Source organism: Ammospiza caudacuta, chromosome Z (genome assembly GCF_027887145.1).
Source record: "Ammospiza caudacuta isolate bAmmCau1 chromosome Z, bAmmCau1.pri, whole genome shotgun sequence".
Lineage (NCBI taxonomy): Eukaryota > Metazoa > Chordata > Aves > Passeriformes > Passerellidae > Ammospiza > Ammospiza caudacuta.
In genome coordinates, this window is record NC_080632.1 from 69,442,931 (window position 1) to 69,461,305 (window position 18,375).

The 18,375-nt window shown below is 37.9% G+C and overlaps 1 protein-coding gene across 1 annotated transcript in view; it reads right to left on the reverse strand.

Moving 5' to 3' along the window:
- Positions 1 to 18,375, reverse strand: part of MCTP1 (multiple C2 and transmembrane domain containing 1) — a 215,830-nt gene that overhangs the window by 144,800 nt on the left and 52,655 nt on the right. Inside the window, exons 2-5 of the mRNA XM_058823353.1 lie at positions 11,407 to 11,521; positions 7,677 to 7,819; positions 4,875 to 4,954; positions 4,213 to 4,318 (exon numbers count right to left, since the gene is read on the reverse strand). Coding sequence (XP_058679336.1) covers positions 4,213 to 4,318; positions 4,875 to 4,954; positions 7,677 to 7,819; positions 11,407 to 11,521 — 444 coding nt within the window. The remainder of the gene's footprint in view (positions 1 to 4,212; positions 4,319 to 4,874; positions 4,955 to 7,676; positions 7,820 to 11,406; positions 11,522 to 18,375) is intronic.

Here is an 18,375-nt window from a genome sequence, read left to right on the forward strand (position 1 = left end):
AACAGCCTCGCTGCAGTTCAGGCAGTGAAAGGATCTCTTTGGAAAGTATAATCCACATCAAAAAGTTACCAAACAACACATCACAAACAAAGTCTTGTTTTAAAGAGCTCAATTTGAAATGTGGCTAGAGACCTGCCCAAAACACAGGATCAAAACACCATGTGGTTTCTGTGGCAGCATGGGAAATCGAACACTTCTTGTTTTAAAGCTGTTCTATTTTTGCATTTCCCTTGTGGTCTTAATAAACACTCATTTTAAACATATGGAATTATAATAAGTGCAATTTAAGTACTTCCAGGCAATTTCTGTAATCTTCAGCTTTACAATTTAACACCATTTATGTATGACAACACACACCTCACGTAAAGTGGTAAAGTATTACCCTAATTACATAATTACTTGCAACTCTCAATTGCAAGCAATATAAGAGTTATCACCTGAGCAAAATAAAACCTATTCAGGAGAAAATTAATATTTGAAATGTATGCTATATAGGGATATCAAACCAACAGGATTTAAGGAAATTTGCAATGACAGGAAAACATTACACATGATGTGAAGAGACAGTGTATCTGTGTCTTCCATGCATCAGTCATTTATGAATACTTAAAAGTGCCTGTATAGAAATATCCAAGTAGAAGGGGAACATCAATCATTCAAGCAGCATGCTACACAGACTGGGAATGTGGGGAGTTGCTTTTAGTGCTGCTTTATATGTTGGACATTTTCAAGAGTAGACAAGAACTAGTCTTAATCCTCTAACATAACATTTGAAAATATATTGACCTCCATCCCTTTCATTTCAATAAAAACACCATCATTATTACAAAACCTTTCAAAACTAGCCAAAGATGACAGTTCAACTGGAGTAATAGATTTTGTAATATACTTGTTCCTTCAACAGTAAATAAATAAAAGCTAATAAATAATTAAGCACAGGTAGTAACAGAAAAAAGCTAATTGAGTCTTGAACTATTAAACCCTTAACACATTAAACACACAGCAATTACATATTAATTTTGTAGGTCATCTTCCCTGCATTGTGACATAATTCTCTGATTTTATTGCCACTTCACCAGAACTGCTCTGTGATCCATATCTTGGGAAGACTGGTTTCCAATAAATATTAAGCTTCAGATTAGGCATTTGATTCTTAATTGGAATCTTGGACATTTTCAGACTGAAGTTCTATATAATAGTTTGAATGGGAAGAAAATCTGGTGACTTGAGTTAAATTAAAAAATCTAATAATGAAATGTGTAATAACATAAACCAAATTCTTCATCCTATTATAACCGGTCAGTTGGATATCAAAAAATTTGTTAACAAGAAACGCTACAGTCTCCCAATAGTTTCAACATTCAGTTGCTAATTTATGAACACCCATATGAAAAACATGTTACACTGTAGTGACTTCATTTTACTTTCTCACCTCTAAACTCCTGGAACACTTGGTAAACTAGCAGAAAACAGGAGGCAGCCCAGTAGCTACCCTCTCTGTATGATGAAGAAAGGAAACCTGTGCTGTCCACATAATGCTATGTCACATAAAAATACAGCGCTTCTGTGTTGCATGATTGAGGATTATGGCAGGATAGTGTCAAAGAAACTTGGAAAAACAGGGCAAGTAATACCTGACTCCAACTGGACTGGTCTTATCCAAATAAAAAAAAAAAAATCCAAAATTAAATTAACTTCTTAATTTAAGTAAAAAATACTCTTGCAGCGTAAATTTGCAAGATGGAATTCTGAGCTGCATGGACAAACATATTGCTAACAAAAAAGGGAAAATACACTCCTTATATAAGCTAGATGCCCATTACCACCATATTTCATTATTTTTATTAAGTGCTAACAGAATGCCATGAGGAAAATTAACAGAGGATAAAGTAATTTCCAAAATTCTACATCTTTGCATTAGTACATACCAGACACCTAGCTCCAGTAACTGACTTACTAGGCTAGTTCATACTAGCTTAGAGAAAAGTGTAAAAAGACACTAGCAGAATCTGCCAGTAGTCCTGTGCAACAGGATGTCTCACACTGCAGCATACAGAAACATATATGTTCTTACAAAAACCATGCAGCTGACCATATCCATGGACACTTTCATCAGAGTAATGCTTTTTCTTGGCCTCTGCTGCAAACCCCTCTCTGAGGCAGGGCAAACAGGTTCATTGTTAACGGATCCTTAGAGGTGGATAAACCAAAACAATGTTAAATAAGAAATGTAATAAAAAATTTTATTAGAATAAATGCTTTAAAACCACAACTGGTGGGGGAACAAAAGTGTAACACTGGAAAAGCACTTCTAGGTGTCTTAGAGTGTATGATCATCTTAAGAGTGGAAAATTCAAAAGAGAAAAAGAAAAAAGAAGAAACAATAGAAGAAAGATACCACCACCCGTGGCTTCAGTGATGCATGGGTGATCGTGGCCCATGGTTGTGATGTACAGTCCATCAGAGGTCGTTATAACCCTGACTCTTCTGGTAAATGCTGCAATACCTCCTGCATAAGCTCTGGGCATCAAGAACAGTCTTCCTCCTGGAGGATTCTGAAAATTAGGCTGTGTTACAGGTGCAGGAGAGGGTTGAGTGCATGTGTCTCTGTGTTCGAGTGCCTGGACAAAGTTTGTGAGTAAACTGAGTTTTGTGGCTGCACAGTGGTGGCTTACGGTGTGGGAAAGAGACTGGCATAAAAAATCCAACAAAACACTGCTCCAATCTCACAGGTTCCATTGCTTAGTGCAGTCTTCTCCTTTAATTGAAAACAGCATGTTTAAAGCAAAATTTAGCTGCAAGGTCCAAATGCCGCCCTACAGCGTAGCTGAGGCCAAAGGAATCCTTATTATTTTACAACTTCTCATAGTAAGAATAATCTCTTCTATTTCTGCCATAGTTCTACTGTTCATGAAAAGTCATAAATGCTAGTAAATTATTGTCTTAGGTTGGAAAACGCAAGATGTGGCTGGGGCTGTGCATTCTATTACCATGTGTTAGAGGTGGGGCAGTTATCTAGTTATCTTCTGTTAATTGGGCCACCTGTTAAAACCAGGTGGGGCAGTTTTCTTTATCTCTTCCACAACCCATCCTCCCTCAGGGGAGATATCTTCTGTCCATGGGCCATTGAGTCTCACTCCATGACTGATAAAATTACATCATCCTATTGGGAGATGCTCTGCCCAGAGGGAGGAGCCAATTCGTACCTGGATAGAATCTGAGATTTGGAACACCACAGGCAGCCTTTTCCCTCTCGATTCCCCGAGGAGCAGCTTTCTTTTCCACTGGACTCCCAGAAGAAGACCAGGCCCATCTATACCACCACTGGACCTTCAGAAGAAAACTACACACTTCTACAGCATCACTGCTCCAACAGAACCACGTCTGTCATTCCAGGATCAGACTGCTACCAACACCCTGACCCACAGGGTGTCAGGCTGTATTCTGACTCTGTCAGTGTTGTCCTGTATTACTGCATTTTTAAAATTTTTTTCCTAATAAAGAACTGTTATTCCTACTCCCATATCTTTGCCTGAGAGCCCCCATAATTTCAAAATTATAGTAATTCAGAAGAAGGGGGTTTGCATTTTTCATTTCAAGGGAGACTCCTGCCTTCCTTAGCAGACACCTGTCTTTTCAAACCAAGGCAATTATAATAGAGTTTGTCACAATTACGAGTATCTAGAAACCTGGAAACTATTTTCACTTACAGCTATGCAGCTCAGAAAAGTAAGATGAAGGAATTACAATAAACTTAGAAAATTATACAATTTTGTAATTGAAATGTAAATTCAAAAAATTGTAAAGCATCAAATAATCCTTTAACATTAGGTGCCAAAAAGCAGAAACACTACCTTTTTCAACTTTATTTTTCACATGGAATATGATTCAAATACTCTTATCTAGAAATAGCAGACTAGGTCCAAAATTCTTTAACCAATGGTTTACTGATGTTTCTCCATATTAATCACCATTATTCACCTACAACTGACTTTATCTGATCCATCTGAATCCCTTCTTATTAACTATATAAGGGAGGATTCAACTCAGGTGAAATATGCTATATTACACCAGAAACATCGCTCAGTGTTATCTAAAGAATTAGAAAAGTCAAATTAATCTCATAATTTGATATTTACTCTTGTGCTTGATGTCATCCAACCAGAGATCAATCACAGGAGTGATGACATTTATTAAAATACATAAAATTACCGCTTCTCGCTGGTCTCCTGGAGCCAACAGGACTGACAGGAATATACTTCCCAGATCATGGTCAGGGTAATGAGGATCCTTCAGACTCAAAGTAACATCTGTTTGCCTAGGAGACAAAACCTATGCATTAACTTGGATTTCAGACTCTCCGATAATGAAATTTCTCAATCATAAGAATTGAAAGCATCTGAATTAATACAAAGCTACTTGGAAAACAGTGGCACAAATTTGCGCTATTTCTACTTAAAAGTATTTCTGCTGAATTCTTATAAAAAAGACTAAATACTTTTACTCTGCATTTAAGTACTGTATTACATGTACTGAAGTAATTAAATAAAAAATGTAACAACAATGGGTCAAAAACACCAAAAAATTTCAAACATTAGGGGGTAATGCTGTGAATGAAGCTAATAAGAAATCAAGATTAACATGATTGTAAAGCCAACCTCTCCATAGACACTGTGAAAATGTGCATAATCAGCTAATAAATTAACATTCATAATACAATAATTTCTTAAACATAAGTGGTTTTCTTTAGTTCGTTTTATGCTGTGTAGGTTTCTGTAATTATTTTTTAGCATAATGTTTTACTTACAACTCCACAAACATGATATTATCAAATAAAAATATATAACTATTCCATAGGCTTGTTTGTGCCATACCTGTTTAATTCCAATGATGTGAGATCCAAATATGCTGAACCAATGAAGTCATCTTGAAGTCCAAAGTCATAATCAAATACCTATGATGCACAAAAGCATTATTTGGTACTTGAAATATTTCTTTCTTTAGAGCTTTTCTGACTATGAATCATTCTTGAAACTCTTTTTCCAGAGCTGTAGCTTCATGCCTCTCTCTTGTTGAATCAGGACTACCTGAAAGTAACTTGAAACTTTCTGGCCAGAAAATCAAGTCTGAAACTGCTTGTTTATAAATCAGACTGCATCATATAGAGACACTAGTGTACAGTTCGCATGTGAATGACAGCAATTAAAAAAAAAAAAGAAAAATTTTTATAAACACAGGCACTGAAAGAAGGAAGATCAAAACAATTAATAAAGCTAAGCAGAATCACTGATTTCTTATACATTGTTTCCTTTATGAATCCTGCAAAGTGGAAGCAGGAGGGTAGGATATGGTTATGGAAAGTGCTTCCACTTTTATTATAACACTTGCATCAGTATTTGAAATAATATAATTGTACATTTTGAAGGCTATGTAATTTTCAAGGGTTAGAAACATTACAATCTAAGATTAAAACTGAAGGGGTATGTGTAAGGAAACAATGACAATTAATACTTTACTAGGAGAAGTCTGTCTCTTAATTTGCTACCTAAAAGAGAGAATACTTTGATAAATTTACTGACATCCAGACATGAATCTGGCCAGTACATCAGAAGGTATTACTTGAGATGGGTTATAACTTCCTAAGTCTGAAGAAAGGAAAGCAAATAATCCAGAGGCAGTTACTGCAGGGAAAAAAAAAAAAACAAAAAAGAGGGACAGCAACAAAGAAAAGATACAACACAAATTTTAAAAAATCCAAAAAAAGGGAAAAGATTGATTATCAAAGTCAACTTCTAAGGTAAATTATCTTTTTTGGGTAAATATGAGGTTTTCTGAGAACATATCTTCAGCTAAGTAAGAGTGTGATGTGTTAAGGAGAAAATAGAGAAAATAGAGAATATGACAGGACTAGATTCAAGGTCTTCAACTCTAATATAAGTACTTCTACTATTGTACTACAGAAGCTATTCCTGAATGCAAAACAGTTGATCTTCTGCAAATAACTTAATATGGACAGGGTTAAGATAGTAGTAACAGAAATCCTTTGGACAAAGGCTACAGCACAGCTGCACAACTCCATGGGTTGGATACAAGGATGTGAGCACAAGTCTCTCACATGCATCAATCTGCCTGAGTGTTCACCCTTGCATTTTCTATATCTGTTAGTCATTCCACTGGGAAAAGAAAACATAATATGAAATCTCAGTTTATGGTGCAATGTCAAAATTGTTTACTCCTTCTCTCTCCCTCTACAAATTATCATGGTAAAAATACCAAGTAAGTACTTTTAGCTTAGTAAAACTCAATCACGTCTTAAAATACCTGAATGAGCTATAAAACCTAAATTACTTCACACACTGTGTTTAGAGTGCAAGCATGCTAGACATACCACTTGACACACTTTCCTAGGGAAAAAAATATAAACCCTACTGCAGGGCTGATACTTGGCATAAATAAACTAAAACAGGTGGCTACATTGCAAGTCTTTGCATCTTCCTCTCTCTTTCACCTGTGCATTCCTTTTGAGCCACTGAACATAATAAAGGCATGAAAATTCCGTTTGAGGATTCTGTTTAGCTTTTAAGCTTTTCTAGTAACTATGTACTTTATGTGAGCAGCATGAAATGTAATATTGATTAATACCTAAGAGAGGTTTAAGTGGCATTGCTCTACAAAAAAAAAAAATCTACAATTTGGCATTTCAGTTTAAAATTCTGTCATGAATTTTAGATTAAGACTGATATTGATCTAAAACATCATGTAATTTCAGATCAACTAAGAGAATTATATAGGTAAGCCAAGTTTCCATGCTTCCCATATTATTTTCAATGTATGCATGTTTTATTTTGAATCCTAGCACTACTGATTTCTAAATACATTTTTGGGAAAATAATTTTTATCTACTTTGTTTTACACAACTAAGAATCACTTTTGCATCACCATAAACTACCAGGACAAGAAAAGCACCTTTCTCTTCTGTGGGGGCATAAAACAATCATCATGGTTTTTATGGTTTTCATCCCAATACCAACATCTAAGAAATACCAGTGGCTCTGCTGCTTATTAGTCAGGACATTGCTGGCCACTTTTTGATCTAAACTCAAGCAATCTGATATTTCAGAATAATTGGTGCCTCGAATATGACAAAATCATCCTCATCTGTGATTTACTAGGAAGAGCTACAATGTAAAAATTGTAAGAGAAGAAAATGGCATGAAACATAGAAGCAAACTCACTGTGTTCCACACAAACTGAAAAATTAGAAAACTTCGGAGGATCAGGTACACATCTCAATAAATTCTCAAAAACTGACCTCAGCATTGAATTGCTTTTAATGGGACAGATTATGGTTCATATCATCATTATGCAGTGATATTTCCATAAATGAAATGGGTCATGAAATACAGTTTACTTTCTCTGTTCTTCTGCTAAAATCACACTAAAGAAATATAAAACAATTATGACCTGAAGTTAACAAAAATGCCTGTATTTGCCACTTTTAAAAATGTTGGCATCATCATTCTATAGACAAAACTTAAATTATTTTCACTCTAACTAGTCTGTAGTCTTCACTATTGCACAATAAATTTTCCAGTATACAGAAAATCACAAAGCCTGAATTCTTCCAGTAATTCTTCTATAGTAATTTATCAGACATATGTAAGCTGGTGTCTTACCTTTATATACAATGGTTCTCTTAAGTTATCTATAAGAATGTAAGCCTTTTCTTCCCACACAGGATTGAGGTTCTTGTGTACTGTTTTACTTCTAAATACTTCTTTTCCTCCAAGTTTGAACTTGACATATGGATCACTTGTTCCTGGTAAAGACACATATCTATACTGTTAATTCTGTCTTTGTAATACAGAAAGGAAATGGAGACTAAATTACTTCAAACAGAACTAGATTTCTATAGATAGTCAAATTCAAAACCACATCAGTTGAATAGACTAGTTTATTGCCACAATCTATTACTTTCCAGGGTGTCAATACTCAGTTAATTGACTCCATTAACATCAAATGTGCACTTGCCTCACTTTCTGTTGTTTGCAATCCATTCTCAAAGACATAATGAAATACTGGCAGTACTTGTTTTAGTTAACAGAATTATGTCCTATACTAGGGCTAGTATATTATATTAATGCAACAAAAATTAGATTATAAAGTTAAAATTTCTCCTGTAAAAACATTAAACTAATTATGTTGTGCCTTTGAAAAGGCACATACTCCACTAATGCCACCAGTGTAAGTCTTCAATTACTTTACTGTGTCCAAGCTTTTCTTCTCCATATAGACTCACTTCCTACAGCACTCACAATGAGAAAATTAACTCTAAAGTCTGTCCACAAAGCCTTCAACATATCTTCTGCAATAATCACCTACTCACCAGAGAACACTGTACAAAGCCTCTTCAAACAACTGATTAACAAGTGTGATCAGAAAAACAACCCTGATGGGTATGACAAAATGTTAAATATGCCATATGAATGCCATATGCATAGGACGTGTATGTGGAAGCGTCACAAGGACTGAACCACCTGTGAGACGAGGAGTCTCAGGGTCGGTGGGCATAGGGACTTGCAGTCATCCAGGAGTGCATGTGAAACTAACTTACCAAAGACTATCTTAAAAGAAACAGTAACTCCAGCTTCAGTCACAACTGCATCATTAATAGCAGCAAAATTGTAAGACAAGGCTTCTTTTTTTCCTTTAACTTTTAGGGCTTTTCAAGAGACCAGCAGATTTTAGAACTCTGCATTCGTATCCACTGGAAAATACATCCAAAAGAAATACCTTTTTTTAAAACTGCAACACGATCTTCTAAACATAAATTAGAAGGGTTATGAGCAGCATTCTTTGCATTATTTCATCCAGCCACAAGATGTCAGTACTCTTTACCTGAAGTTAACATCTCCTTGTTTCAAAAAACTACAACAGCGGAAAAGGGTGGTCTCGTGTGTAACCTTCATTCACACCTGTAATTCCTGGGGCAGAATTTCAGTGGCCCAAAAACATTTTGTCTAGCACAACTAATTTGTTCCTTGGTTATTCAAACAGTGGTGATGATTTTGAAGTCAAAGATCATGTATTTAAATTAATCCTGTGTATGGACACTACATTATGGTGTGCCCACTGCCCTGCTCCTTGGAACCACTCTAGAACCTCAGGAATTCTCTTAGGTCTTGACTTCATGTAGGCAGTTTGGCAATGAAGCATCCCTTGACTGTACCAGGAACTTCTGCATGGTTAAGGTGGGAGTGGCATTGAGTTGAAAGACAAGAGAGGGAAAAATCAGTCTTTTGCTGACAGCCTTGGAACATCTAAAAGAGGAAAAATGGTTCTAGCCTGTGAGTTGGAAGGGTTGATTGAGAGTGCTGTAAAGTAGGTTTGGAGGGAGAAGGGGATAAAACATTGCTCACTAAATATGAGCCCAGCAGGGCTCACACCAGTGTCAGAGTTGAAATTGATAACATAGCTAAAGCAGATGACCCCAGTAGGGATAACAAACAGGAGGAACGGGAGGTCATTCTGCAGTAGAAAAGCTGTGAGACAAGTCACCATTACAGAAACATGGTAGAATGACTTGTTTGACTGGAGTGCTGCTGTGGCTGTTTAGAAGCACTTCAGAAGGGTCAGGCGAGGAAGAAGAGGTGATAAGGTGGCTCTGTATATCATGGAGTGTTTCAGTGTATACAGCTCAAGAATAGTGATGGTTAAGTTTGAGTGCTCAAGATTCAGGGGGAGCCAACAAGGCAGACATCCTTGTGAGAGTCTCTTACAGACCACTAAGCCATGATGAGGAGGTGGATGAAGCATTGTATAGGCAGCTGGCTGACATTTCCCAATTGCTAGTTCTTGCTCTTGTAGCAGATTTTAACTGGCTGGATGTCTGCTGGAAACTCAACACAGCAGAGAGGAGGCAGCCTAGGAGATTCTTGGAGTGTGTGGAATTTCCTGTCACAGCTGGCAAGGGAGCCTACCAGCACTGAGATTCCACTAGATCTGCTCTTTGTGAGTAGGGAAGGAATTGGTGAGAGATGTGGTGGTCAGAATGCCCATCTTGGGCATAGTGACAGAGTTTCTAATTCTTGGTGAAGTAAGGAACAAAACCTCTGCCTTGGACTTCTGGAGAGTGGACTTCAGCCTGTTCTGAAATTGGTTCAGAGAGTCTGCTGGGAAATAAAGAGGTCCAGGAAGGCCAGACACAGTTTAAGAAGAAAATATTATAGATACAGAAGTCAAATGTCCCTATGCGCTGAGAGATGAGCTGTCAGGGAAGCCTTGTCAACAGAAAACTTTTGCTGGAACTCAAGGGAAAAAAAAGGGGCTTATGACCTTTGTAAGAAAGGGCAGGCAACTAAGAAAGAGTCATTATGTCATGTAAAGAGAAAATTAGAGAGAAAAAAGCCCAAAATCAATCTGTCCACTGCTGTGAAAAAAAATTAAAAGTGTTTTTATAAATTATTAACAACAAAAGGAGGGCCAAGTAAAACCGCAATCCTTTTTTGAATGCAAGGGGAAACACTGTTTCCAAGGATGAGAAAAAGGCTGAGGTACTTAATGCCGTCTTTGCCTTAGTCTGTAACAGTAAGACCAGTAAGACCAATTATTCTCAGGGAAACTAGCCCTTGAGCTGGTAGACAGGGGTGAGAATAAACATCTTGTAATGCAAGAGGAATTAGTGACTTGTGAAGCCATTTGGGCAGTCACAAGTCTAGGGGACCAGATGGCATTTACCCAGGAGTACTGAGGGAGCTGGTGGAAGAGCTCACCAAGCTGCCCTCTATCATTTATTTATCATCAGGTCCCAGATGACTCGGGATTAGCAAACATGTTGCCCATTCACAGAAAGGGCTGGAAAGTGGATACAGGGAACTACAGGCATGTCAGCCTGACCTCAGTACCTTGGCAGGTTATGGAGCAGATTCTCTTGAGTGTGATCATACAGCACATACAGGACAATCAAGGGATCAAATCCAGACAATAGTGGTTTAAGAAAGGCAGGTTCTGTTTAACCAACATGATCTCGTTTTATGACCAAGTGACATGCCTGGTGGATGATGGAAAGGCTGTAAATGATGGAAAGGTTGTGTACTGGTGGATGATGGAAAGGTTGTGTACCTGGATTTCAGCAAAGCCTTTCTTACTGTCTCCCACAGCATTTTCCTGGAGAACCTGGCAATCCATGGTTTAGGCAGATGCCCTCCTCACTGGGAGGTTAAAATGGGTTAGGAACTGTCTGGATGGCTGGGCTCAGAGCATGTGACTGCATGGTGTCACATCCAGCCGCTGTCCAATCACTAGTTATGCTGCCCAGCATATTTTAATTTCAGTACCCACATATAAATTTACCCAATGAATATGCAACTTCCCAATTATTAAGGCAGTGTTCACCAGCTCACTTACCTCCACGGTCCCGAGCAGCTAGATTCTGTCCTCTTCTTAGTGTAACATCCAACTGGTACATTCCAGGGTCCCCAGGGGGGAAATCTGCATTACTAGTTCCAAATGAATTTGTTCTCTGGAGAGGAAAAAAAAATTGCAATAGCTAATGTTACTAAAAGTTTCATGTAAGGTATATATAACATTATACCTACTGAACTAAGAAAAGGCCACATCCCACTCCCCCACCTCAGACCTACTGCCCAACATCAAGGAATCTGGCCCTTGATGTTGGATAGGAGCTCAATATGACAATTTCAGTATAATAATTACCAAGATTCCTTTAAGAACAAAACAAAACAAAACAAAATACACAAACAAACAAAAAAATACCAAAAACCCCCAAAACGACAAAAAAACCAAACTGGCTGAAAAATAATTCTTTCATACAAGGGGGTTGGAAATTGATAGTCTTTAAGGTTCCTTCCAATCCAAATTACTTGATGATTTTAAGAATTACAGTTGCAATTACATTCATATCTAGTCCTGGCCCACTAAAGCAAAATAAGTAAGAAAAATACAAAGCTGGACCTTATAGTATTGTTTGGACTAGTCATTACTAGTATACTCCAATCCTCTGTTGATTCAATAGCTATAACATATGCATTGAATAAACATACATAAATTAAGATTTTGTGCTCTACTGCTGTACTTTGCAAGCTATGTGGATTTTTTTCCTGAGAGTTTTGAGGGAAGCTGAGGCAAGAAAATCACCATAAAGACATTAAATGCATCTGTAGTTCTGTATGCCAGGGCAAATATTCTTAGATTAGTTATTTGCATAAAATGTGTCCTAAGAAAATACAGTAAAGGAAGTCAGAATGCAAGAAACTCCCCAGCCCTCTGGAGTTCATGAACAATAAACACATTCCTGTCCAAAATACAAAGTAGAGTAATTATATTTCTTAGTATACACAAGCTTTTGCAAAAACGTTTTTAACATATCTCTCTATGTAGGATCCAATTACAGCACACACTTGGAACACCACTTATAATTTTAAGACTCGAAAAAGTAAATCAATTATACATTCACAGTAGATACAAAAGCTTAATCTCTTACATACTTTGAACACTGTATTTACATACGCTCATGCTAGGAGCTAAATCTTTTAAGAGTAGTGCTATTAATATTTTATTATGTGATTATGGGTCCTCTGCAAGAAAAAAAATATTGCATGATGGAAATATCTCAGAACATGTATCCAGTGCTATACCATTTCAACAAGAAACCAGTTTTATCTCTTTCTTCCTATTAAACCCTTTCTTCTTTTTAAAGTAATACTAAAGCCAAAGCATGAAGACACAAAATAAAGGCATTTCAATACCTGGTTTATTCTTGTTATTTCAGAGTCATAACTTCAAGCCCTAGCACATTAACTTTTGCTGCCACACATAAAATGCTATCCAAAATGCACACTGGCATGTGCATTGGTTCCACAGCATGAAAGAGGGACAAAGAATGTCTGGCAGTAAAAAAAAAACAAACAGAAGAGTTTCCAACAAATTGCTCCTCTTTCCATCTGCCTCCATATCCTGATTTTGGAGCAAGAGTTTGCTCTTGCTCCAATTATTGATTTAAATACAATATAAAATTTTACTTTTGCAGCACCACTTGCAGAGCCTAAGACAGTACAGCAAAAGTACAGCAAAAAAGAAAATAAAACCAAGTTCTCCATTTCTCCACTAAAATGATAAACATTTTTCAAGAAAGAAACCACAGCTTCCTTGCCAGTTCTGCTACATTGCTCTCTCCACCTTTCTCCCATGTCATTATCCTCCCTTGTTTTATCACAAATTAAAAACTCTCTTATGTTCTCTTCTCTGAAAAGCAACTACTGCAATCATGCCAAATCCTTCTGGGTTTATCAGTTGTTTCTTACAAACACAATGGGTCACCTACAAACAATGAATTGCCAGCAGAGGGATTTAGACTCTAAGTTTTCCAAGGACTGAAGGAAGTAATTGTCTTATTTTTACACTTCTTTTCATCCTAGAAATAGATTGCCCCAACCTGTTTTTATGGGGTTGTGTAACAGTTTTTTTAATGAAACCATTTAACCATTTACAGCAACTGAGTTCCAGAAGAAATTAATATGGTTACTTCTGTTACCAAGAAGTAGACAAACCAGTCAGTGTGCAAGCACTCGCCAACATCTCTTAGGATTGTACATATGTGCAAAGATGTAACCCCCCTAAAGGAACAGGACACTGAAATCAGAACTTCTGTTGGAAATCACACACAGTGCACTCAAACACTTCATATGAACCAAAGTAAACCATCCTTGGCCAATATCAAATGGAACAGGATGTTATTGGATATGTGGGAATAAAACTCATAAAGTGTTGCCCCTAGGCTGGAAAGGCATTTGTACTTTCAAAGCCTTAGTCCTTAACATAACAATAATTGATAAAGACCAGGTGCCCACAGGACTATGGATAAGAAGCTACTTGGAGTGCATAAAATGCACCTTAAATGCTGTAACTGAGCGACCAAGAGCAGAGCACTCAAGCTACTGCTGTGACAACATTCTATAGCTTTGTATGGTGGTTTTTAGCCTGGCTAGGAGTAAGTGAATTGGAGAAAACAATAATGGATTAAGAAAATTTTCTTTATATAAAAAGATATACATATAAAAGATTAAAAAATTTATATAAAATATATAGAGAAAATCATACTATAGATGTCATTACTGCATTGCAGAAAGAAGTTAAGAGCTTGTCACATGTCACTTTACAAAAAAAAAAATGGCACTAGATTTTCTCTTGGCATCACAAGAAGTATGCACTGTCATTAACATCAGTTGCCCTGTATATATTGATCAAAATGGTAGAGTGTCTACAGATGTCCAGGAAATCTGGAAACAAACACAAATTTGACAAAGCACAGCTCAAGATGACACTTCCTGCGGACACTTCCTGGGGATCTGAAGAAATCTGGATCAAACCTACTTCATGGTTACCCACCTGGACTTTTAATACATGTTTGTAATTGTCACCATAATAATAACAAGCAATAACAATTGCTCTGTGTGTTTTAGTCTGCATTGTGATTCAGCTGTTGTAATGTTGTACACATAAAATGAAATACAGATATTAGACCAGCTCCCTTAAGGAATTTAGTCTCCAGAGAAGGGGAGACTTGATAAGAGCAGTGGAACAGAACAGCATTTTACTCTCATAAGGACAGTCAAACAGAATAGCACAACGCTGGAGAAATAGAGAAAGGATGTAACTTAGGCAAACAGGAGTTGTGCAAAACACAAGCAGGATGCCAGCTCAGCTCTGCAAGGCTGACAAAGCAGAAGTTATACAAACCAACAACACTGTGCTAACTCAAAAGCTGGGTATGAGGAAAAGCCACTTAAAAAGGACACTGGACATTAAAGACCACCAAAAAAGACCTGAGAAAGGCCACATAAGGACTTTGACAAGGGGTGTGGTTTGTAAAATACAGTAATACGTATACATTAGGTAATCAGGGATAGGTGATGAATATGTAATCATTGTTCATGCTAAAAGCTCTGTTTACCTGACACTCAAGGCACTTGATTGCAGGAAGGATCCTCTGAGTGACCAGCAAAACGCTGGTCACTGAGAGGATGTATGCCTGATTTCTAATACTCAAAATGGTGTTAGAAGAACCTGTGTTTCTATCTGGCCAATTTTGGTACCAAGAATGAGCCACTTTACCCAGGCCAAACACTGGAATAAGTTGCCCAGGGAGTGTCTCTGAAGACACCTGAAAACTGCTCTGACATTGTCCCAAGCAATCTTCCTCAGAGCAAGAGGTTTGACTGATCTGTCTCCAGAAGTCCCTGCAAACCTCATCCATCTTGTGATTTTTTATTGATTTGAAATGTCACAGTAAATAAAGTATATGCTGACCTTAGCTACCTTTCCTCGATGCATTGTTTTGCCTTCCACTTTGTCATGGTTTGAGTCTGGCACAATGCCAGTGCCCCAGTGAAAATATATGCTCCCTGGTGTCTGCTGTGAGATGTGAACAGGAATAAGCAAAGCAGGCCCCCACTTAGAAATAAAGAAAAGAAAACTTTATTAACTAAACTGCAACTTTAAATAACAAGAAACACACAGGGAAAATGAAAACTTCCCAAAAACATTTCCTACTCCCCCCATCAAATTTCCAATACATCTATCCCCCAAATCACCAACTCTTGGTCCATCACCACCCTTCAGACAATCAATTCTCAGTTCATCAAGAGGAGAGGAGTCCTTCTTGTGCCAGAGGCTTCCCCAGCAAACACAGTTGAAACCTCATGTGTTTCCATGTCACTCATGGCACCACCCGGAGATCATCTGTCATTGTGACCTCTTCCTTCCACGCCCAGTGCTCTCACCACTGCACATGGACCAGAGCTGCTTCTAGGGTTTTCCTTTCAAGGATGCTTTGTCCCATTCCAAAAAGAGCACAGTCTCTTACCTTTGGGACATCTGTCTCCCCCAGATTTCACCCCCTGGGGCCAAGGGGTACCAACCCTCTTGGCTCTGAGCCATTGATTCCCCCTGGATGCAGTCTCTGTGTCACAGGAAACATGGTTCTGTCCATGGTTATAACAAGAAGAGTCCAGCTAAGGCCACTCCATCATCTCTTCCCACCTAAGACTCTCCTCTACTCTCCCGACATCTTTCACTTTCCCAGACCTTCACACTTGCAAATTTCCTTCTTCCCTTTAATCTCTATCTCTCTTCTAGGAAAGGGTAATGTTCTGCAAAGCCTTCATTGTCTGAAAAAGGGTTAAAAGCTCGGGCTCTGCTCGTCCAAAGCTCCCACAAGCGGCCGGACACCTACTCGCTGCACACACACAACCCCCCCCCCCCCCCCCCCCGCTTCTTCTTCTCGACTGCGCTGCCGGCACAAATTATCGAGTTTCAAGATAGCACAGTCCCAAGCACAGGCTGTACTCTCTCCTGGGGGGCTGCCCGATGCCTCCTGGTGCTTCTCCCTCCCACCCTTCCATCCTCGGGGGGCCTCTTCACCTCCCATCGCTGTCCAAGGCCCGGCCTACCTCACCCAGCCGCATGGCTTCCCCTCCCCTGCCCAGCCGGTAGCAGCTGAACGGGGGAGAGATCCGAACTCTTTCCTCACCAGAACCCAAGAGAGCTTCCCCCAGGAGTGCTCTGCTTTTTAACCCCTGTGTTCTCAGAGGTGTATCCAATGTCCCCAATGGCCACACCAGGTGCCAGTATTAAAATCTGAACACCTATTGGTGACCACATCATATCCCGGAAAACTTCTCAAACCACGACACGCTTCTAGTTGCCCTCATATGGCAGTGCTGCAGTTGGCATTCAGAACTACCATCCCCTCCAACCCTTAAGAGAAGAGTATGTCCAAGATACAAGATGCACATAAATATTATTTTTTTCAAAATAAGCTTATATATATGCTTTGCATTTATGCTGCAGTGCTCATAAAAGTTGTTACCATTCCCTGGACATTTCAGTCGTTCTCTGTGAAGCAACCCATTACTTTCAAAGGCACATCAAGCCATACTATGTATGACTCAACAAACATGAAGCCTCTTTCTACATGTGCTTGTAGAAAGCAAGTTGCCCATGCTCTCAAAAATCCCAAATATGATCTTTTTTCAAAAATGAAAAAAAGCATAATAAATTTAAGTCATCATGAAACAAATCAGATCTGACTTTCAGAAGAATAATTGCAGAATTACTCCGTTTCCAAGACAAGGAAAGACTGAGCAGTTCTGTGCCATTTTGGTTTTAAGATTACTAGAACTTACACGGCTTGTCTGAGTACGTTTTTACACATGCACTTGCACTCACAAATACATGATGCATGCACAAAGTAAAAGGGGAAACAGAAGCAGGGTCTAAGGAGATGAAAATAAAAAACCTGAAAATACAAAAATTACGTATTTCTTTCCTGCCAAAATCAGACTCCCAATTTCCAAAATTATTGAATTGCTAAGCATTAAAATCATTCCCGCATTTCCTTTTTCCTATTTTTTCCAAAGACTAAGTCTCAGACAGATGCAGTACTATTCCACTTTCTGGCAGCTAGCATTTCTGTTACCTCTAGAAAAATTTGCACTGTCACACAAAAAAATTCTCTCACTTGCCTGAAGAGTGCAGAATTACACAGCAAGTGATGTCAAACACGAGAGATGAAAGATAATTCAATTAGGAATCAGAGAGAGGTGTCACTTCAAAGATGATCTGTGAACAAGTAGCTGTCTCCATTTCAATATAAGAAAAATACCTGAAGTCAACATAAATGCCATATACCACACTCGCTTGAATAATCTCCAATCATTGTATTTAAACTTAAATCATCCATGTTTTCACTACAGAAAACAATTCTAATATATTCCTACCTCAATTTTACATATTAATAATCCAAATTATTTATATAAATACATATAAACACATTCTACATAACATGGGTTATCCAGAATTAGTTTTTTTATTTAAATTATATGACAAAGTTATCTTTTACATTAGGAATTGTATCAGAATTTGAATTATAATGAATTTGTTTTAAAGTAAATATAGCAATAGTATCACAATCAGTAAAACAACACTAAACTGCTTCTAAAATGAACTTCCCTAGTGCTTTGTGTCTCACGAAGATATCTGCAAATCTGAGTTAGCCTTCTGAGCTGGCAACTGCTCAGCAATACTGCTCACCTCCAGATGGTAGCAATGGCTCTGCACAAATATCATTTGACTACTGCTCCAAACTGCAGATATTCAGAATGAAAGTAACCTAAATCTCGCTTCAATTTAGCTTGAAACTGGAATATGGAAAGTGAAAAGTCTTTCCTTAAAATCTCTGTGTATCTACATTTTGCAGTCATTTCAGCTTTATGGATTCAGAAATCACACAAACTGGCACACTAGCCTTGGTCAACCGTACACCTTTATTGTAATTTTATCTATGTTTATAATTTC